The sequence below is a fragment of the Amyelois transitella genome, chromosome Z (genome assembly GCF_032362555.1).
Source record: "Amyelois transitella isolate CPQ chromosome Z, ilAmyTran1.1, whole genome shotgun sequence".
NCBI classification, from domain to species: Eukaryota; Metazoa; Arthropoda; class Insecta; order Lepidoptera; family Pyralidae; genus Amyelois; species Amyelois transitella.
Genome location: NC_083535.1, coordinates 12,709,552 through 12,733,799, shown reverse-complemented (window position 1 = coordinate 12,733,799; position 24,248 = coordinate 12,709,552). Strand labels below are relative to the sequence as shown.

The following is a 24,248-nucleotide window of genomic DNA, read 5'->3' as shown; positions in this document are numbered from 1 at the left end:
ATGTTAAATAGTAGTTATTTTACTTGTGACACTAAACTTTACTAAGCCCCCCAAGTGGTACCCTAATTATTCTTCCATAGTAAAATGATCGTCAAACCACTAAACTTAAAACACGATAATTTCTCTAAATATTGCATTAAGTATCGTTAATTATGTTTGGATCTCTGTGCTAAAGTATATTTTGGCTAATTTTGTGATATAACTTAAAAAATATATATTATTTAGTTGATTTTTGTTTATGAGACTGATTAGAACTGATTTATAGAAATGTTAGTATTTTCGATTAAAAACATAGAAAATACTGGTCTTTTTTTATTTTTTCCCTTCTATTATTGCCTAAAATATATTACCATAATTAATAATTCATTGTTTAAAAGGTATTTTCTTAAGATTATGAGTAATTAAGATACTTGATTTTTTTCCTACTCCTGCAAGTTCTTCCTTGACTACCTTCCAAATCATTATAGTTATTGAGACCATTGATGCCTGAATTTAATCTTTGATAATACTAGATTAGCTTGATACCAATCATTCCATAACTTCCTAGTAGAAGTGTATTTTTCACGAGCATAAACTTTAAAATCAATTTTCTCGACTCGTACATTTTGCCTACTGCATGTTTAAAAATGTATAAAAAAATAATTATTGCACCTAGGAAAACGATTCTTTTTTTACTGAATAGCTAATTTTACCTAGTTTTAGGAGATATTAATAACTCCATACCGGTAAAGTGGTCCCTTTTCCCAGACACAGTCACATGTATGTATGTATGTTTAGTTATATTCTAGGGCTGACGATTCACGTTACGCCACGCGTAGCCATTTCCGAATGGCACTCCTTAATCTGAATACTGAAGACTTCTAGATCTCTCTTGTTTTAACTGATATTAAACCTGAAAATACTAAGAGTATTAAACAGGTATTTTCTAGTAAAAAATGGTAATACTGTCGATTCTATTGAGTTTTTGCTCTAAGTCAAACAAAAAGCATGGGTTAAATGGAAAAAGTATGGTAACATCTCGGATTATGAAAGTTTTTCGTATTACAGAGGCATGTTTAAGGAGAAATGTTCTAGAAGTTATCGTGAGTATATGCTCTCAGTTGAAAATAACATCTCTACCAATATAAAATACTTTTGGACCTATATTTCAAATCGTAAAGGTAAATCTAGCATACCATCCGAAATGAAACTTAAAGATGAGAAATCCACTAACCCTGAGGTAATTTGTGATATGTTCTCAAATTACTTTAAGTCCGTCTTTGAACCTAGGTCTAATAAAATTGATAACTGGCAGCCCTCGGCTGATTTCGGCGACAACTGTGATATTATATCTAACTTATTCCTCACTGAGGAAAAAATCCTCAAAGAACTCGAGTTGTTAAACACATCTAAGGGCGCTGGTCCTGACGGAATCCCTCCATACTTTCTAAAGCAAACGGCCAATACCATATTTATACCACTACATATAATTTTTAATAAATGTTTAACGGAAGGCTTCTTCCCTGATATTTGGAAAAGCGCATATATTATTCCCGTGCACAAAAACGGTTCCAAACAAGATGTTCAGCAATATCGACCCATCTCCATCCTTCCCGCCTTATCTAAGCTGTTCGAGCGGCTCGTTCACAATGGAATATATCCTGCGCTTCATAAAATTGTTATTCCGGAGCAACATGGTTTTGTGAAGTGTCGCTCTACCGTGTCTAATTTAATTTCATTCACATCAACTTTGTTCGAGAACTTTGACAGCGGGGCACAGGTTGACGCCGTATACACCGATTTTCAGAAAGCCTTTGACAAGGTAGATCACGAAATTCTCTTGAACAAAATCGCCTTCAACGGAATACGCGGTAATTTGCTACGCTGGTTTCAGTCTTATATTACCAGCCGCACTCAAACGGTAGCTATCAATGGCTATCAATCTGAGCCAGTGTATGTTTCCTCTGGAGTGCCGCAGGGTTCCATTTTGGGACCATTATTATTCATTATTTATATCAATGACATTAAGACTTGTTTTCAGAAATCTGAATTTCTTATGTACGCTGACGATCTAAAGGCCTATAGGTCTATTAATACAATTGAAGATTGTATCTCCCTTCAATCAGATCTAGATAGGTTAACTCAATACTGCTTTGTGAATAAATTACACCTCAGCATACCTAAATGTAACTTTATAAGTTTCACTAAAAATATTAATATTATCGATTTTGATTATAAACTTAACAATGTGTCATTAAGTAAGGTCATATCAGTAAAGGACTTAGGCATAATCCTTGATGAAAAGCTCTGTTTGGATACTCACGTTCAAAATATTACAAACAAAGCATTTAAAATGTTTGGATTTGTCCTCAGATCTTCCGTTGACTTCAGGAAATCATCAACTTACCTGTATTTGTACAAATCTTTAGTAAGATCACAACTAGAATATGCGGTGTCGGTCTGGAATCCCTACTATCAAAAATACATTACGGCGATTGAGAAAGTTCAAAAAAAGTTTTTACGCACCATGCATTATAAATGTCACCGACGCTATCTTAGCTACTCTGAACTGCTTTCCAGGTACAATTTGTTGACTCTCGAATCAAGACGTAAATATCTTGAAGCGGTCTTGCTATTCAAAATATTACATGGCAAAATTGACTCTCTTAACATTGTTAACAAAATTTCATACACTGTCCCTAGAAGATGTGTCCGGCGTGCAGCCCGCTCTCGACGGCCACTCTTCTATTTCGCCATTTGCCGAACAAATTCTGGTCGGCGTTCACCTATGCGTTGTATGGTTGAGTCCTATAATAAGTTTTTTGATGGAAAACTTGACATATTTGCTTGCAAATTGTATGAATATAAAAAAACACTCACCTCAATTTTATGCACACTGGATGCAAATTCATCTGTAACTTATTAGTAATTTCTGTTTATTTCGTAAATTCTTTATTAAGTACATTTTATTTTTTGTCAACACCTCTTATAAATTTTCTTATCTTTTCTATCATCTTTTTCATTAAAACTATTAATTTTAATCACGCAGCCTGGTTGACCCTCTTGTGGCAACTTTCTGTTTAAAAATTAATATTAATCTGTGAATAACGCTGTGGGTTATATAATTACTTACTCATGTTATATTTAATTATAAGTTATTTAAGACCTATTATATAACTGTTTGTTGTTCCTAAATAAAAAAAAAAAAAAAAAAAAAAAAAGTCGCTCCGAATTCTGCTATACCGCTGCGCAAATTCCATGAGCTACCTGAAATATGAATTCACTAATTCTAAAAATTATAACATATATACATGAAATCACGCCTCTTTCCCGGAGGGGTAGGCAGAGACAACCTCTTTCCACTTGCCACGATCTCTGCATATTTCCTTTGCTTCATCCACATTCATAACTCTCTTCATGCAAGCTCGGCGGTTTCGGAGGAAACTAAACAAAAAAGAGACATTTTCCACCTTATACAGACCTTACAGAGTATAAACATATATACTACTATATATAATACTTATCCAGAGGGGGTTCGATATGTTCTAGCAAATTGGCAAAAAAATAGCGGCTAATCCAACCCATCATTAATTCCTATCTCATGTATATGTAGTATGTATGTATGTATGTATACTACTATATATAATACTAACCCAGAGTGGTTGGATATTTTCTAGCAAATTGGCAAAAAAATAGCGGCTAATCCAACCCATCTTTAATTCCTATCTCATGTATGTACATGTATAACTCGCGATAATTCCTGTATATGTATAACTCTTCAACAGGAGTCGCGTGGGTACCTCCCTGGATGACCGGTTCACCAGCTCCGAAGACGCCGGCGGGGTCCGCCTCACCGTGAGCTCGGCCCGCGTCGGCGACAGTGGCGTCTACACGCTGCAAGTGAGTATTAGCCTTTATTTTGATATTTGCCACTATTTGAATCTCAAATCTATCATTAAGAAAAATAGCTGAACGTAGCCATTTAGTTTATTGGTATGGTCACGTCTATATCCCTTGCGTGGTAGACAGAGCCAACAGTCTTGAAAAGACTGAATGGCCACGTTCAGCTATTTGGCTTAATGATAGAATTGAGATTCAAATAGTGATAGGTTGATAGCCCATCGTCTAAAAAAGAATTCCAAGTTTGTAAGCCTATCCCTTAGTCGCCTTTTGCGACATCCATGGGAAAGAAATGGAGTGGTCTTATTCTTTTTTGTATTGGTGCCGAGAACCACACGGCACAAATATAGAAATATAGGCAGAAAGATTCACCTTCACAATGCACTTGACCGCGTTAAAGCCATGTCTAGACTGTTCTTATTACTACCGAGAATTTGGCAAACGTGATGTTTGTCGGAAATTTTAAATAACAAAATAACTCATATTCCCTACGACTGCGACGCTCACAACGCCTACGATCATTTGTTGCTCAATGAACGAATGATTTAACTGTTTTTTTTAGAGTATTTATAAAATAGCCGATGGTATCGATAAAATCAACTCAATAATACCTAAGTCCAACTAATGTATTGTGATGGTGAATTAAGCTTTTATCTATCTATCTAAAATGGGATGTATCGTGTGGTTTTCCGCACTTTAGAATGTTACACATTATAGTATTTATAAAATATCCGATGGTATCGATAAAATGGGATTTGTTGTGTGGTTTTGCGCACTTAAGAATGGGACACATATCTTTAGGCTTATACACTTGGGACCTACGAACATTTGTTACTCAATGAACGAATGATTTAACTGTTTTTTTTTTTAGAGTATTTATAAAAAAGCCGATGGTATCGATAAAATCAACTCAATAATAAGTCCAACTAATGTATTGTGATGGTGAATAAAGCTTTTATCTATCTATCTATCTAAAATGGGATGTATCGTGTGGTTTTCCGCACTTTAGAATGTTACACATATCTTTAGGCTTATACACTTGGGACCTACGAACATTTGTTGCTCAATGAACGAATGATTTTACTGGTTTTTTTTAGAGTATTTATAAAATATCCGATGGTATCGATAAAATGGGATGTGTCGCGTGGTTTTACGCACTTTAGAATGGGACACATATCTTTAGGCTTATACACTTGGGATTCCTCTGTCATTTTATAGATGTTAATTTCATATCACTATTAAAATCTCAATTCCATCATTAAGCCATACAGCTGAACGTGGCTTTCAGATTTTTCGAGACTGTTGGACCTGTCTACCCCGCAAGGGCTGTAGACGTGACTATACATATGTATAGGTGTGTGTGTGTATGTATCAATAAAATATAGAGCGTTTTATTTACTTAATATTGTTTTTTTATAACTCTTGTCTTAAACGTTGATTTGGGAAACCTGCACTATCAGATGATTGGATTTACCATGATCCAATACGGGTCAAGGTTCCCCTTCAATGGTTGCGGTGTCAGATTGGAGTCGCTTCGTGTAAACACCTGACTCACCCAATCCAGGGGTCCTATCCTTGGTCAAAGGCATACCCTGGGTTCCCCTCCAGAGTGGTGACAGCGACTAAAGCCAGGAGGAAGAAGAAGTAAATCAATCATTTATATATGTATTTTTTTTCAAATATTTTTATTTTCTCTCAAATATCAAGTAGTAAATACATTACATAGGTAAGAATATGAGAGACTGGTGTCTGAACTAAGCAGATGCCTGTATCTCAGAAAACCAGACTCCCTCCACTTCTGGTTAACATAACTCATGATATCTCATGCACAATCTCGTATGAAAACAAAAAGTATTTATTTAAATAATAATTTATTTAACGGCCTCTGTGGCGCAGCGGTAGTACGCTTGTGTGTGACACCGGAGGTCCCGGGTTCGAATCCCGGCCAGGGCATGATGAGAAACGAACTTTTTCTGATTGATCTGGGTCTTGGATGTTTATCTATATAAGTATTTAATATAAAATATAGTATCGTTGAGTTAGTATCTCGTAACACAAGTTTCGAACTTACTTCGAGGCTAACTCAATCTGTGTAATTTGTCCCGTATATATTTATATTTATTTTTATTTTATTTATAAATGGCACTCAACAATTCCAGGCAAGCAATGCCGCCGGCAGCGACACGGCTCGCGTCCGCCTGGAGGTGTCTCCGGAGGAGGCGCCCTCTGGCGACGACCCCCCGACCTTCCTCCGCCGCCTGCAGGACCTCACAGTCAAGGTCGGCACCAGGTCCAGGTTCCTGGTGGAAATAGTCAGCTCCACGGAGTGCAAGGTGAGAAGACTTCTGTTTTTGTCGAGTCAATTTCATACATACATACATACATACATATAAACACGTCTATATCCCTTGCGGGGTAGACAGGGCCAACAGTCCTGAGCGGACTGATAGGCCACGTTCAGCTGTTTGGCTTTAAGATAGAATTGAGATTCGAATAGTGACAAGTTGCTAGCCTATCGCCTAAAAAAAGAATCTCAAGTTTGTAAGCATATCCCTTAGTCGCCTTTTACGACATCCATGGGAAAGAGATGGAGTGGTCCTCTTCTTTTTTTTTGTATTGGTGCCGGGAACCACACGTCGAGTCAATTTCTTAGGTGGAAAATGTATTTTTTTGGTGTAGTTTCTTCCGCTGCATCTTCTGTTTATTTATATTATTGGTGTTGCAAATGGCATTGTTGGAGTGGGAGGGACTTGACGAACGTACCTTGATCAAATAGTTGGCGTTCTAGCAAAAGGTCAGGTCAAGAGTACCCAAAATCGACGAGCGTGCATGAAGAGAGTTATAAATGAGGATGAAACGAATAGACGTGGCTATATGTATGTATTGTTTAAAACTATTAAGTACCGTCGTCTAATTGGAGTCAGGTGCCTTACTGAATTGCCCCAGGTTAATCTGTTCAGGGTTGTCACATGTACAACGTTTTGACAATTATTAGAAGATATGAAGTACCTATCCTGTAATAATGAAAAAAAAAATTAATTTATACGTGTGTAATCAACATTAGTCAATATGTTCCTTGTAAACCGAGTTTTTAGCGAAAGTCAGCTAGACCTTGGGCCTTAGGAATGTTGACGTTCAGGCCAGCCCAATGACATAATTCTTCTATTTTCAACGCGCATCCGTTGTAGTATTTATAATGTTTTCAATGCGCACACGCACGGTACGCACACATGTTTTGAAGCGCCAGGGTTGGCACAATATAGACATTTTTTTCTCTTATTCACAAATTATTATTTTTTTTGTTTACGAAAAAGTTAAAGTTCCGATTCCGGCTTCGCTACGTGTAAGCTGAAAGGCTTTATCTAAATCCGTAGAGCGAGACAAGAACTGTGTGAAATTACAAACTTACCTAGTTAATTGTGCCAGAGAAACTGTTTCCCGATAAGTTCAAATTATGGATTTTTTTTTACTGAGACCCCATTTTTGGTTCCTATCAGTCAGATAGACGTCAAATCCAAATATTATATTAAAATTATAACAATTATACTATTTAGATTAAATCGTAACAAGAAAATTAAATTACAACCCTGAGAAATATTGAGTCTACTAGCGTTTTTCTGTAAAGAATATAATTTTATTAACTTAATCAATAATTTTAACCATTATATCTATTTGTTATTATCATTAAACTCTATAAGTCTGAAAAAAATTACAACACAGACTGATCTACTTATTGATAAACATTTCTTGGCAACACTCAAAAAATTAACTAAGATAATAATTTAATTACACGTTGTCCAATGCAGCAAATATAAATAAATTACAAATTTCTCCAGTTGACAGCCCTAACGCCGCGTGTGCGTGTATAAACAAAAATGGCGTCTATTTTTATCCGACTTTTAAAGTGAATCGGATTGACTTTTGATTTACATACTTGAGATAGATTATTGTACTATTGGCGCGCCACGTCTTCGCCCGTGGTATTTGGTGCCTTTAACATACAAACATACATAAAATCACGCCTCTTTCCCGGAGCGGTAGGCAGAGACTAAATCTTTCCACTTGCCACGATATCTGCATACTTCCTTCGCTTTATCCACATTCATAACTCTCTTCATGCAAGCTCGGCGGTTTCGGGTATTCTTGACCTGACCCTTTAACATCCGCAGATAATATACATTTATCACGGTGAATGAAATTTTAGTAGTTAACCATTATGTTAACTACAAAACTAAAAAGTTTTAAGTTGTTGACCTTACCTCTTTATAATATTAGTAGTACTTTTTGGAGTATAATGTACTAAAGTAAGTTTATGAGTGTAAATTTAATTTTATAAGATTTAATATTTTAATTTTAAGGGTACATTTGACCTGACATTTCTGTAAGAAAAAGTTTTAAAACAAAAAAAAAAAAAACTCCATTCCAGGTGACCTGGTACAGAAATGAGCGGCGTTTGATGGACGCTGAAAGGCTTGCCTTGGTCAGAGACGGTAACTTCTGGTGCGCAGACCTCGCGTCAGTCTCTGTCGACGACGCTGGACGATGGACGTGCACGGCGGAGAACCTTGGAGGCAGAGCTAGTTGCTCAGCTCATCTTAATGTGCTTGGTACGGCAGATTATATACATACATATACATACAGTCACGTCTATATCCCTTACGGGGTAGACAGAGCCAACAGTCCCGAAAAGACTGAATTACCACGTTCAGCTGCTCGGCTTGATGATGGAATTGAGATACAAATAGTGACAGGTTGCTAGCCCATCGCCTGAAAAATAGGATCGCAATTTTATAAGCCTTAGACATTATCTATACTAATATTATAAGGCTGAAGAGTTTGTTTGTTTGAACGCGCTAATCTCAGGAACTAATGGTTCGAATTGAAAAATTATTTTTGTGTTGAATAGACCATTTTTGAAGGAAGGCTTAAGGCTATACAACATCACGCTGCAACTTTTATGAGCGAAGAAATAATGGAAAATGTGAAAAAAAAACGGGAAAAATTATTCATCTTTGAGGGCGTCAATGATGTTAAAAATAACACGCGGACGAAGTCGCGGGCACAGCTAGTCTTATATATAAAATTCTAGTGTCACAAAACGAATCGGCCAACATCTATTTTTCATACCCCTTAGTGATAAGAGTGATCCGCCCTTTACATTTTTGTTTTGACTAGAAATTACTTAGAAATTATTAATATGGCAAAACAACGTTTGCCGGGACAGCTAGATTATAAATTTTTTCTACCTTTTTTATTGTGACATCCAGGTTCGAATCCAGGCCAGGGCATGATGACTAACTTTCTCTGATTGGCCTGGGTCTTGGATATTTATCTTTATAAGTATTCATTGTAAATACGAGTATAGTATGGTTATTACCTACCTCGTAACACTAGTCTCGGACTTACTTCGAGGCAAACTTGATCTGTGTAATTTGTCCCGTAAATATTGATATTTATTTATTTGTGGCAACAACACTAACGTCACACAATATCAGTCAATCACGGTGAAGAACGCTATACCACCAGCACCATTAACCTATAGCAGCGAAGAGTCTAAATCGCGCAAGTAAAGATTTCATGGATAAGAGTATACATACTCATAATCTCCAACTCAACATCGTCTGTATCTTTTCTATGGATGTCGTAAAGGGTTACTAAGGCAAAGGCTACTAAACTTGGGGTTCATCTTGTTGGCGATTGACTAGCGAAGCAACTGTCACTATTTGAAACTCAGTCTTTTCGATACTGTTGGCTCTGTTTACCCCGCAAAGGAAATATTTTGAGTACCTATGTGGTTGTATTACAGCAGTATTGTTCTATATTTTCCAGTGCCAAAAGCCTACAAGCGACCGGAATTTGTGGAGGAGCTCTGTGCCCTCCTCACAGAGCAAGGCACGGTGTCCCTGGAATGTAAGGTGGTGGGCGTGCCGACACCTGTGCTCAGATGGTTCAAGGTATTACCAATTTCTTTTACGGATATTTATAATAATAATTAATTGTGCCTTGTGGTTCCCGGCACTAATAGAAAAAAGAATAGGGCCATCTCCATTTCTTTCTAGTGGATGTCGTAAGAGGCGACTAAGGGGACTTACTAACTTGGGATTATTCTTTTAGGCGATGGACTAGTAACCAGTCACTATTTGAATCTCAATTCTATCATTAAGCCAAATAGCTGAACGTGGCCATTCAGTCTTTTCAAGACTGTTGGCTCTGTCTACCCCGCAAAGGATATAGACGTTACCATATGTATGTATGTATTAACTTGGGATTATTCTTTTAGGCGATTGGCTAGTAACCAGTCACCATTTGAATCTCAAATCTATCATTAAGCCAAACAGCTGAACGTGGCCTATCAGTCTTTTCAAGACTGTTGTCTTTGTACTCTGCAAGGGATATAGACGTGATTATATGTATGTATTTAAGTATATAGATAGTTTTAAGATAATAATGGAGATACCGGAGGTCCCGGGTTCAAATCCCGGCCAGGGCATGAGGAGGAAAGAACTTTTTCTGATTGGCTTGGGTCTTGGATGTTTATCTATATAAGTATTTATTATAAAATATAGTATCGTTGAGTTAGTATCTCGTAACACAAGTCTCGAACTTACTTCGAGGCTAACACAATCTGTGTAATTTGTCCCGTATATATTATTATAATTATGATTAATAAAATTTGCAGGACAGCAGAGAAATCAAAGCCGGCGACGTGTTCGCCCTGACTGCGAACGCTGAAGACCCTACGTCCCTTGGCACGTATACTTGTGAAGCTGTGAACTGCATGGGTCGGGCGTACTCCTCGTCCAAGGTCCATGTGGTGGGGCGCGGCAGCAGGGAAGGTTCAGCAAGACCCAGTACCAGGTTTGTTGTTTTATTGTTTGTTTGTAATATCTTCATTGACGGCCTCTGTGGCGCAGCAGTAGTGCGCTTGTCTGTGTCACCGGAGGTCTAGGGTTCGAATCCCGGCCAGGGCATGATGAGAAACGAACTTTCTCTGATTGGCGTGGGTCTTGGATGTTTATCTATATACGTATGTTATTATAAAATATAATATCGTTGAGTTAGTATCTCGTAACACAAGTTTCGAACTTACTTCGAGGCTAACTCAATCTGTGTAATTTGTCCCGTATATATTTATTTATTGCATAGTAATTTACACAGTAACAAGAAAATAGTAAATACATAGTTATAAAATAAACAAATTTGTTTTTGTCTTGTTACGACCAAATTTTGAACATCTTTAAAAATGTATTCAAAAAGATAATCGAGCAAATTTCGAAGAAGTTGCAGTAATAATATTATCCAAATATCAACAAACACCATAGTACGAGACAGCAAAAATTCTTGTTTGGCAACAAGTGACGTCACGCATTTTGATTGGTGTTCATTGTCATGTGTTTTGAGGGTGAAATATTCAATTAAATTTTATTAAATATTGGACAATATTGTGTTTTTTAATATTTTTACTATAGAAACTACCTTTTCGTGGTAAAATTTTATACTTATTTGAATACAGTCCACATCCAATTCGATAAGAAGTCATCGAAATCCTATGCCATCTAGCTGAACGTGGCGTATCAGTCTTATCGAGACCATTGGCTATATATAATAGTACTACACTGCAGCATTTTCACCGTTCAGCTATTTGGCTTAATGATAGAATTGATATTCAAATAGTGACATGTTGCTAGCCCATCGCCTAAAAAAGAATGCCAACTTTGTAAGCCTATTGTCGCCTTTTACGCCATCCATGGGAAAGAAATGGAGTGGTCCTAATAATGGTAATGGTAATTTACTACTTTCAGCGTCATAACTCCAGAACCACCACCTATCTTCACGAAGGAGCTTGAGGATCAATTCGTCAGGATCAACGAGCGTCTCAGCCTGAGTTGCCACATCGTGGTGCCACCCTGGCCTCGAGCGGTGCTGTGGTACAACAAGGAGGGGAAGGTGGAACCCAGTGACAGGTAACCTTCTTTTTATGACGTTTTTTTTTTTTAGTTTTCCCCCACGTTTTACACCACACCCAGGGGGAGTTTATTGCCAGTATCCTCTATCGTAGACAGAGCCATTATTCAACAATATTATTAATATTGTGTAGGTACTTAACTTATTACTACTCTTAGAGTCCGCTTCTTGTACGCTTGTTAGTTTTTATATAACATTTTTATATATCGTGCGGTTTTTTATTTTTCTACTAGCTTCAATCTAATTCTTAGGACTAATGTATTCTTATTGCTTTTTTTTTTGCAATTTTGTCATAATCTTATTTTAACTAGTTCAAAAACTTGTTTGTTGGATTGCAAAGAGCAGTATTATTACTTTGTAAGTTTCCTTGTCAATATTCATAGGTAGGTACTTTTAATTGTTTATGTCATAGTTTTTTACATTGTCTATCTTATTACATACTTATTATTCAACTATAGTTGTCGATACTGGTCAATTGTGAATCATTATTGTTTACTTGTTATATCCTACTACTATTATAAAGGCGAAAGTTTGTATGGATGTATGGATGTTTGTTACTCTTTCACGCAAAAACTACTGAACCGATTACCATGAAATTTGGTATGTAGGTAGCTGAAGACCCAGAATAACACATAGGCTACTTTTTATCCCAGAGTTCCCGCGGGATTGATAGGGTTTCCATGCGGACGAAGTCGCGGGCGGCCTCTAGTCTATGATATGCATGATAACTTCTTACGACGTCAGACCCCTCATCTGCCTGGAGAGGAGTCCGGGGTGTGATCGTTATCATGGATTGGGAAAATCAAATTACACGTGTGTGTGTGGTGTGCCGTGTGGTTCCCGGCACTAGTATAAAGAATAGGACCACTCCATCTCTTTCCCATTGATGTCGTAAAAGGCGACTAAGGGATAGGTTTACAAACTTGGGATTCTTTTTAAGGCGATGGGCTAGCAACCTGTCACTATTTGAATAGCAATTCTAACATTAAGCCAAATAGCTGAACGTGGCCATTCAGTCTTTTCAAGACTGTTGTTGACTGTCTACCCCGCAAGGGATATAGACGTGATTATATGTAATGTAATGTATTATCAAATTAAATGGCAAATATTAGTAATGGAATTGAGGATGTAGTAACACTATATCATACGTATAAGTCTTTACGAACCGGACACGTGATGAACATTTACAGGTATCAATCTAGCTTAAATATAGAGAGCGTATGTTTGTCATCACTGCGTAGGACCCCGATAGCCCGATTAGCGTGACCGTTTGAAGCGCTTACGCGTGTAAAGCAATCCCGCGTGCAGTCCCCACTTGGATGGGTCGCCGAAAGTGGCAAATTTGGTCCAGCTCCTCTGTACGGGAGGGGGTCACGTTAAGCCGAGGCTGTAATCACTAGATGATAGTGTTAAAGTCATGCGTTTACCCGGTCTATAAAACCTTAGTAAGTCGCCAAACACCATTGTTTGGCGACAATGAAAAACCTTGATCACATCAGGACGTCCTAGCGAAAGCTTTGCATGCAGAGAAGCGAAAGGAGTATACAGGGACTGTTGCAAGTAATTTTAAGTATGGTTTGAAAAACATCTCCTCCGCATACCATTATTTCGTTTCAACCTATATACATATAGTCACGTCTATATCCCGTACGGGGTAGACAAAGCCAATAATCCCGAAAAGACTGAATGGCCACGTTCAGCTGCTCGGCTTAATGATGGAATTGAGATCAAAATAGTCACAGGTTGCTAGCCCATCGCCTAAAAAAAAGGGTCGCAATTTTATAAGGCTATCCCTTTACTATAAACCGGGTTAATTATTGCAGGTACCACGTGCTGGAAGACGGCGTGGGGGGCTACCTCCTGGAAGTACAGTCGGCGGAGTGGTGTGACGAGGGGGAGTGGAAGTGCGTCGCCACCAGCGCGGGGGGGCGCGTCGGCATTTCCACCTGCTTCGTCACCATGGATGGTAATTCCGACTTTTATCTTTCTTTGCTTCGTATTCTGGAAAGCGGACTCTGGGTCCCGAAGCACGATAGTGGAGGGTGCAACTGGCAAGGCACAAAGATGAGAGATCGTCACCATGGATGGTAATTCCAACTCTCTCTCTCTTCTTTCTGTTCTACGTTTTACTGGAAAGCGGACCCTAGGTCCCGAAGCACGATAGTGGAGGGTGCAACTGGCAATGCGCAAAGATGAGAGAGAGACTGAAACGAATACAGAGTTTTTATTTATACAGAGATTACATTAATTTAAATACTTAATATGGCGAAATCTTATTAATAATGTTAATACTAAAAAAAAACACTTTTGTTGTTTTGTTATTATAAGTTTTAATTTTTCTCTCTAATTCATTCCGCTGTTATATGTTTATTCTATTCTGAGATACAAGCCCTTCTTAGTTCAGACACCAGCCTCTCACAAACTTACTTTGTATAATTACAGTTAAGTTTTCTGTTAATATTCTGATTTAAGTTTGTGTAGAGAAAAATAAAGAAATTTGAATTTGAGAATTTGGGAGTAACTTGCATCACAAAATAATGTGCTGTTAGCAAAAGTTTCATCATAGAAATCAAATTTAATAAAGGATACATACGGTCACGTCTATATCCCTTGCGGGGTAGACAGAGCCAACAGTCTAGAAAGGACTGAATGGCCACGTTCAGCTATTTGGCTTACCGATAGAATTGAGATTCAACTAGTGACAGGTTGCTCTAGCCCATCGCCTAAAAAAGAATCCCAAGTTTGTAAGCCTATCCCTTAGTTTTTTTGTATTGGTGCCGGGAACCACACGGCACATTAATAAAGTATTATGTTGATTAGTAACAAGTCTGCAAAACGGTTAATAAAAAATTTGTTTATCTTAACCATTTTCAGTGCCCAAAAACTATCGGAAACCGCGGTTCATGGAGAATCTACAGGCCGTTCTCACCGAAGAAGGCCTCGTCTCGTTCGAGTGCAAGGTGGTGGGTTTCCCCACCCCAGTCCTCAGCTGGTTCAAAGACGGCCAGGAGTTGAAACCTGGAGACGTGTACCAACTAACCGGCACTAACTCCTTGGGATCCTATTGCTGTATAGCCAGGAATTGCATGGGCCAAGCGAGCAGTTCCGCCGAGCTGACGGTGGAAGATATCCAGAACCAGCTGAATGAAGAGGAGAAACTGCAGCTGTTCACGCAGAACCAGGCGCCTAAGATCTTGCAGGGCTTGAAGAGTGTAGAAGCGAAGATTGATGAACCATTCCGTTTTACAATTAAAGGTACAGTCAAATTTATTGTTTAGTGCTGTGTGGTTATCGGCTGTTTAGAAATAGGACCACTTGTTCCATCCCATGGATGTCGTAAAAGGCGATTAAGGGAAAGGCTGAACTTGTCCTCTTGTAGGCGATAGGTTAGCAGTATGTCACTATTTGAATCTCAATTCCATCACCAAGCCATACATACAGCTGAACGTGGTCTTTTTCAAGACAGTTAGCCCAGCTCTTGTACGGGATATAGACGTGATTATGTATGTATGAAATTTATTTGGTTATTAGCATCCTAGTGTTTGTCCCGGTTGCGTCTCCCTTAGGTAGAAGTTCAGGAACCACCTATGATATCATGATTCAGGAGTGAGTAAATTACTCTATGCTGCCAAACTTATAGGCTGATTTTTGTAACCTTGTAAACTAGGGAATTTTTTTTCAGTATTGCCTTAGGTAATGGCTTATGCAGCAATTGAAATTTTCTGTATGATAGGTATATCACCTTGATGAGCCTTTGTGGAATATAAAATTAAAGGCAGGCTCGCATAGAATTGCCCATTAGAATTGTTTACTTCCCACTATATGATTGGCATATCTCATTGGTACTAATGGACCTATATTTGTATATATACATTCATTATGTCGAATAGGAGAAACAAAAGTGTTTAGGTTGGATTTAGCTAGGTATGATATAATGTTGAGATCGTGGCAAGTGGAAAGAGGTAGTCTCTGCCTAACCCTCCGGGAAAGAGGCGTGGTTTTATGTATGTATGTATGATATAAGATGACGGATGGAGATGACTGCAGTCAGGATGGGAGGCTTTTGATCAGAAGTGAGACATAGTAACTAGCAAGTAAAAAAATATACTAACCATGCATTTTAAATTTTCAGTTGCCATTCCGCCTGAACCGTCGTTATTATGGTACAGAGACGACCAGGCGGTGGAAGAGACGAATCGTTGCCAAGCCGGGAAGGAAGACAAGGGGGTGTTCTTCCTAGACATCCAGAATTTAGAGTTTTTGGACCAGGCCGAGTGGAAGTGCGTGGTTCGGAACGACTACGGTCACAGCATAACATCATGTTTCCTTAAATTAATCATACCACGCCATTACAAGAAACCGAGGTTCCTTGAAAACCTCCAAGCAATTTTATCCGACGAAGGAGCGGTCAATTTGGAATGTAAAGTTATTGGTGTACCCCAACCTACACTCAAATGGTACAAAGATGGAGAAGAACTAAAACCGGGTGATATTCACAGAATAATTTCAGGTCAAGATGGTACTTGTTGTCTCGGCACGTATACGTGTGAAGCGTCAAACTGTATGGGTGTCGCTGCGAGTTCCGCCTCTCTCCTTGGTTTTGATGATTCTATGAAAGCTAAAAGTAAGAAAAAGGCCGAAGAACAAGTTCTCCAAAGAAACTTATCTCTCAGTACGATACATGAAGAGAGAACTTCACAGATGTATGACACGCCAGTGGGAGACATTACTTTGGACGATAAAGGTGAAATATCATTCTCGTTTGATGGAAAAGAAGTGTCAGTGTCACTTTATGAGACCCCAGATTTGACCGAAGAAGAAGCTTTACAGATAGTAGAAATGTATGCAGATCAACTTTCTGAAAATGTCACAGAGCACAATGTCGTTGAGCTTCCTCCTTTGAGGTTTGTAAAAGAAACATCAACATCTGGCAATTTACTCATGGAAGCAATTATAATTGACGTTTCACCAGAGTATTTCGCGTCGCCGGAGGAAGACTTGCGAACAGAAGCAGATATGGAAGACATGTCTATAGCAGATGATAATGCACCGCCTTTGTTATCTCTTGATCAAGACGTTGGCGGTGAGGACTATTTAGAGAAAACCATGGCGTTGTTGTCAGATGAAAAATCTGACATACCTAAGAAAAAACTAAGACAGAAATCGGATTCACAAAGAAGTGCCGAAGACTATTTCAGTCTGTCTCGTGATCAGTCATTATCTGAAGAGAAAAAAGATGATGATACACAAGTTTTATCGGAAAGTGACATGCAAAGTTTTGCGAGTGCAAGAAGTTCAGGAAAAATTAAGTCGAAATCTTCAAAACGTCAAATATCTGATGAGGAGATTAAGGAGTCTGATGCATCAAAGATAGGATTGCAAAAAGAAGAAGTTAGAAAGCATTCACTTGATAGTGAACAGCCTGTGGTAAAGCCAAAAAGAGAACGGCGAAGTAGTCGTAGTTCTCGGCGGTCTAGCTCAGGTAGCGAAAAATCTCTTCATAAAGCTAAAGAAGAATCGCAACGTGTCCAAGCTGAAGTAGAAGAGCCACCTAAAAATTCAGATATTTTGAATGAAAAATTCAAGATAAAAATGAGCAAGATAGGCTTCATTCTTTCTAAAGTAGTAAACGATATACAGATTATTGAAAGAGATATCATTTTGAAATCAGAATTAATGTCATCAGCTGCTACAGCTTCAAGAAGTTTAGAAATAATTAGTAGTTTAATAACACCATTGTCTGAAATTCATAGCATTATAGATGCTTCAGCTGAATCTGTATCAGAATCAATAGAAGTAATCAGTTCATTATTCAACAGTTTACCTCAGTCATTGAAATCATTACAACAATCATTAACTATTGTAGAAAAGTGTTTAGATGTAGAAAGTGATAATAAAACTCTGGTTAAAAGAACATGCGTGGCTTTTATCGAAAAGTGTGGTGACGATGTAAAAAAATTACTGTCTGAAGTGAACCATGTAACAAATAAGGGTTACTTGGTTACTGAAGAAAAGATTCTTACTGATATCACATCACTAACAAATGATATGATTACTATCGTTAAATTCTCCGAGGATACAATCAAAGCTAAAAACTTATTAAGCGAAGCTAATGAAGTAAAAATAGAGGAGGTATCTGTCGATTCTAAACACTTAAAAGATACTCAAAAAGCATTGTTTGAACTGAAAAGTCCTCTTCATTCTCTATTATGCATAGCTGAAACTGCGGACAGTGATAAGATGCCTGATATTGCAAAAGTGAGATTAAGTGAAGTGATTCTAGCTGATATGTCAGCTTCTATTCAAGATCTACAAGCTGCTTTAGAACAAATAGAAACTCTCTCCGTAAATGAATCCACTTCATCTTTAAGCAAATATAATACAAATATCATTGAAACTGTTATGGAGTCCATCGTTCAACTGAGGAGTTCTTTCGAACAACTGTCTATGGAAACTAAAAATGATGATGAAAAAATTGTACTTAAAGAAGTATTACGATCTATCAAACGCAATTTACAAGAAATCTCATCACAGATCATTTCACTAGAAAGTAATGTGGGTTCCTACGACGTATTAAATAGTGAAAATAAATTGGAAATTCTCCAAAAGATGGCACAAATACTCATTGCCTTAGAAAACAATTTACCGAAGCTAGAATCAGTGCCGGAAATTAAACCGCATATTGAAATTTTCCACAAAAATCTTACTAAGGTACTAGAAAAGGTGATTGAAAGTAACGAAGCAAACAAATACTTCTCTTTAATAGAAGTTTGCAATGCTGTCAACAGAGTAAACAGGTCAATTAATTCTTTGGAATCTGATAATATTTTATCTTTCGCTTGTTTAAATAATACAATGAAGATAATTCAGCAACATTTTATAAATAACGTTTTTGAATCAGAGCTGAATTGTTTGATTCTAAATAACATCAGTGATGTACTTCTTGGTATACAAGAAGCAATAAACCATGCCGAGGAGCTCAGTTTACAAATAGACTCTGAGCATATGCAGGATCTGTCTATACCTGATTATACCACAAGCAAAGCAAATGTTGTTGCACAGCATATTGACCATGTCATTGCTTCCATAAATGTTGTGAAATCTATAGAATCCACCAAAGTTCTTCCAGTGACACTTACTCCTGTTCTGGAAAATATTTCTCCTGTCTTAGAAGATTTAAAACGAACAATAGCTTCCATATATCCAAATGAAATACACGACGAAGAACACGTGTCTGAAATGTCTGCCGAATCTGTAGCTCAAACACTTGCCACTCCAGTCTATGAATTAAAACAAAATTTAACGGTACTTAATCAAACTATTGTTGAAAATATTGAAGACCTGAAAGAATCCAGTGAGGTAATGACCACAGTTGCGATTCCACTTCATGAGTTACATAATACATTACAAATTCTTCAGCAAGACATCATTTCACAGTATGGTGAGCAGTTAACGCCGTATGATATAAGTGTCAATATAGCGAGTGCTGTTCAAAGTATACAGAGTTGCGTAGTGATGATCCAGGAACAAGCTGGAGTAGAAGGAATTGAAGATATGTCTACTTTAGAAGATATATCTGGTATCAAAACAACTGCCGAAACTTTGCCTTCTGATCGTTTAGTTCTTCCAGCAGCAGAAGAAACAAACTTAGAGCAATCATTAGAGCCAATAAATCAAGAATTAGCAATCACGGCGACAGCTCAAGCATTGCAAACATTAAACGAACATATAACTGTATTGCAAAACCCAGAAATAATTGATGCGCTGGATACACTATCTGAAGTAAGTGATTATTCAAATCTCAAATCAATTGCTATGGGATTAAGAGAATTACACGCTGGTATTGAAGAAATTCTACATCCGGTTGTACTTGAAAACTCAAGTGACATTATCGGACTTACCAACATATCTAAATTAGCAGCGATTGCGGAACCAATGCAAGAACTTCAGCAAAGTTTGTCCGTTTTAGATACGAATAACATTCCAATATATGAAGAAATCTTAGAATTACCCTCAGAAAAAATACATTCCGTTTTTCAGAATGTTTCTGAATTTAAGGAATATTTAGCCAAATGCATGCATGCTATATTCCCAGCCATGGAAACTGCTGATAAGACAATAGAAATTTCTAACAAAGTAGAATCTTTAAGAGATATTTGTGAAAATGTTAAATATAATATAGAAAGTTACAAGCTTCTCAGTGCCGCTCCACTAAATCAAGAAGTTATTAACCTTAGTGAAACTATTGATGAACTACTTGCCGCTACAGATGTAACCAAAGGTATTAAAATTGATCAAGTAAAATATATAACTGAACAACTATACGAGAATATTACTACAGCACAAGAAGAATTGATAAGGTTTACCCCACAACTGAATGAAACTTTGGCACAGGAGGCTAAAATTATACAGACAATCAGTGAGATTGAGAATAACATTGCAGTATTAGAACAGTACGACTTTGTAGATCTATCAAGAGCATCAGATATTAATTCATGTCTTTCACCACAACTTGCACTAGAAATAGAATCTGATTCCTTGGCACAAATTGATGATGTTGTTGAATGTGCCATAAATATTGTACAAGATTCACTCAAGCAAGATACTTCTTTAGCAGATTTAATGATTCTGGAAGATTTCTTTAAAACATGTAAAAATGAATTTACAATAATAAAATGTCTTATATCTAAACAATTGAGTCACAAAAAGATAATAAGATTGGTCCAAGAATTCAACAATCTTCAGAATACCATAAATACATTCAAAACAAAGCTTGCAGACCTTAAGTTGACAAGTGAGATGGAAGCTCACATTTTACATTTCTTTAATCAAGCAGAAGAAAGTTTAAAATCTATCCAGCGATCACTTGTAAAAATTATCGAGTCGCAGTCTGAAATATTGTTCAAATGTCCTTTGAATAAATTGAACACGTCTAGTGAATCATTGAAGGAGTCGTTGAGAAATAAAAAGACAGGGAAACTGGAGGATATAGTCACTAAAATTGTTAATATTATCGAGTATATCCAACCGTCATTGAAAACCGCTGAAGCAGATACTATTAATGAATTAATAACACCAGAAATAGTTCACACTATGATAGATGAACAAATAATTGTAGAAAGAATGGAAGAATTATTAGGGTTGATTGAAATAGAAGTGTCACGAGCTGATCAGAAAGAAAACAGAGAAATGTTATCAACTTTATTAACTTGTTTAGAGAAACACCAAGATTATAAAGATGCAATTGGAACAGGGAAAGTTCTAATAATGCTCAAATGTTTATCAGATTGTTCTGATATTTTACAAGCCAATATTTCACAGAACAAAATACAAAAATTCAAAATTGTATCTCATAAGCTAGAAGATAATACACTTAAAGCAGCTTTATCAGAAATGATGGAACCATTACAAATTCTCAATAGTCAGCTGTCAAATGTTCAGGAGCAAATTATGTCTGGCATAGAAGAAGATTCTATTTCAGTTGATATTACATCAACGGAGTCTGTTATACAGACTATGACTGAGATTCACAAGGAAATTGTGAAACAGATCGAATCTGAATATGTTACCATTGATGACGAGGATATTTCACTAATTATGGATATGGACAAAGCTATTCATACAATTCAAGAAAATCTTAAATCTATGGAAGATGTTCATATTGCTCAAGTTGTTAAACAAATTTCAAAACCAATTGAAGATATAGAAAAATCCTTACATGACTTTTTGACATTAGAAAAAGTATCTGATAGTAAGGAAGAATCTTTGACAGGTATGTTATCAACTTGTAACTTCAAATATTTAATAAAACACATAGTATATGTAACAATGCTGCATTTGTTGCATTGCATTGCATTATAAATAAAGATGGCCATTGAAATATTATAATTAAAATCTAAAAAAGGTATTATAGAAATAGGCAATAAAATATCGACTATTAAAATTTAATCGGATGTTACTTTTAAAGTATTAATAATGTATTCATCGTTATTATGTGTCTTTATTATATAAATAGCTTATTTCATATGTTTTTAGATTCATGTATGTTATTTAAATATAATTTCAGCTAAATCTTCAGAGTTACTTCAGCACGTACAACATTACCTTAATTTGATAGAAACCGTCGATGAAATACAATTGGCTATTCAAATAGAGGATTTAAAAGAATCTGTACAATTAGCTCATGAACTTTGTGAATCAGTTTGTGCAACTACAACTACTTCAGATTTAGACACAAAAGGAAAATCCGTTGAAAACATTCCAAAGCAAATATGCTTAGCTCAAAAATTACAAAGCGCCCTCTCTAAGGTCAACATTTACGTTCTTGAAAATGCTCAAGAATTAAGTTCAAAAATTGAACCAAATGTAATAGAAGAAATATCAAAAATAACCGTTAAATTAGAAGCAGATTTAGCGGCAGTAATTGGAGAAAATAAAGCAATAGAGGCATCTGAAGGCGAATTTGATAAACTTAGCAGATCAAAGCCCGTTGTGCTAGACAAAGCTGACGATATTACAGATGATATAATTTCAGATAAATTAACTGCAATAAAATCAGAAATAATCTCAGGAGAATGCAAAGGAACGGATTCTGTTCAAGTAGATAATAAATCTGACGTGATATTGGACGTTGAAGTTAGTAAAGGAGCTAAGGTGACACAAGGTAATATATTTATACATTGTCATGATCATTATTACTCTGGTATTAGTACCGGCTGCGGTTTCTATGAACCCCGCTTAACTTAATAAATGGTGACGGTAGATTACTAGTACTCTCATGAAATTTATTTATAATTAATAATGATTTTAAAAAAATGGTATATTTTTCCAATATTAATTCCAATATTAGTCAAACAACTATGTACGATTGATGTTAGGTATCTTTATATATGAGAATATATAAAATGATGATAGTGTTTTAATATTCACATATTAAATATTTAATTTTTATCACGTTTTGATCCTCCAAATTATTCGTTACAGATTTGAAACAAAGCATAGAACAATTCGTCGCTGATGATATAAAGGAAGCAATAAATGAGCTGTCTTCAATTGCTAATGTTGTTGAATTGGAAAAAGCTCTAAGCATAGCTAATGAATTACGAGAAAATATTACGGCTTTAGAAACGTATGTTGAGACAGAATCACTTCCAACTACAATCCAAGAAGTGAAGGCTCAGGAGGCTGAATTGACACAGCAACTACACAATGCATTGACAGCATTCCAGCAGCAAGCTGAAGAGAATTTGAGAGATATGGCTTCAGAAAGCACCAGCAATTTACTAAAACGTATCACCGAAGTTACAACTGAGTTAGATAATAATTTAGTAGTTTTAATATCTACAACAGACATTGGAGAAACCGAAAAACCTTTGGAAACTGTGTCTGTACAACAAGGCTTTGCTGCAGAAGAATCAGAAATTAATGAATTCAAAGGTGAAGACGGAAATTCGTTGCTTTCAACTAAAGTCTTTATTGAAGAAGCTCAAATGCAACAGCCAGAAATTGTTGATCATCACCCAGCTGAAGAGAACATTATACCATCAGAATCTGTTTTGGATAATGAAGAATTTTCGCAAGGTATGGAAATCGCTGAGAAGACAGAAGTAGCTCAAGACGCAGATAAAGATATTAAAGGAGGAGTCGCAAGCCAGCAGACTGTAATAGAACAACATGAGATCATTGGTGAAAGTATCCAAGATACGACACTAATGCAATCCATTGGTAAGTTTATTTATTTTAATAATAATTTAAAATATGTGTAATTGAAAAATATATCATTCGTGATCAAATTAAGGACGTTCTGGTAAAGGGTCAGGTCAAGAGTACCCGAAACCGCCGCTTGCACGAAGAGTATTTATGTATCACTCATGTCTAAAAATATATAGGTACATTTATTTTAACTATAAAAATTTATATTATTTTAAATATATAAATATGACTTCATCAAATTAAATTATCTAGTGCCGTGTGATTACCGTACCAAATAAAAAAATAACAGGATCACTCCGTCTCTTTCCCATGGATATCGTAAAAGGCGACCAAGGGATAGGCTTATAAACTTGGGATTCTTCTTTTAGGCGATGGGCTAGCAACCTGTCACTATTTGAATCTCAATTCTATCATTAAGTTAAATAAGTGAACGTGGCCTATCAGTCTTTTCAAGGTTGTAGGCTCTGTCTACCTCGCAAGGGATATAGACGTGATAGTATGTATGAAATTATCTAATAATTAAGATCAATATTTTATTAATTAAGTGGATAGAAACTATTAAATCTGTATAATGTATTCGGTAAAAATGTTTGAATTTATTTATCTTAATTTTGAGGCATTTCTGATAATTTCCCTGAAATCCTCTTTTCTTGCACCCCTTGATCACCCCCCACCCCTTGACCTAGCTAAGA

General features: G+C 36.6%; 1 protein-coding gene across 1 annotated transcript in view; it reads left to right on the top strand.

The window, feature by feature from the left end:
* Positions 1–24,248, top strand: part of LOC106138986 (titin homolog) — a 94,994-nt gene that overhangs the window by 27,395 nt on the left and 43,351 nt on the right. The window contains exons 2-12 of the mRNA XM_060953678.1: positions 3,765–3,879; positions 6,039–6,212; positions 8,306–8,486; positions 9,709–9,833; positions 10,559–10,737; positions 11,682–11,843; positions 13,668–13,810; positions 14,719–15,099; positions 15,977–21,616; positions 21,911–22,507; positions 22,828–23,568. Coding sequence (XP_060809661.1) covers positions 3,765–3,879; positions 6,039–6,212; positions 8,306–8,486; positions 9,709–9,833; positions 10,559–10,737; positions 11,682–11,843; positions 13,668–13,810; positions 14,719–15,099; positions 15,977–21,616; positions 21,911–22,507; positions 22,828–23,568 — 8,438 coding nt within the window. The remainder of the gene's footprint in view (positions 1–3,764; positions 3,880–6,038; positions 6,213–8,305; positions 8,487–9,708; positions 9,834–10,558; positions 10,738–11,681; positions 11,844–13,667; positions 13,811–14,718; positions 15,100–15,976; positions 21,617–21,910; positions 22,508–22,827; positions 23,569–24,248) is intronic.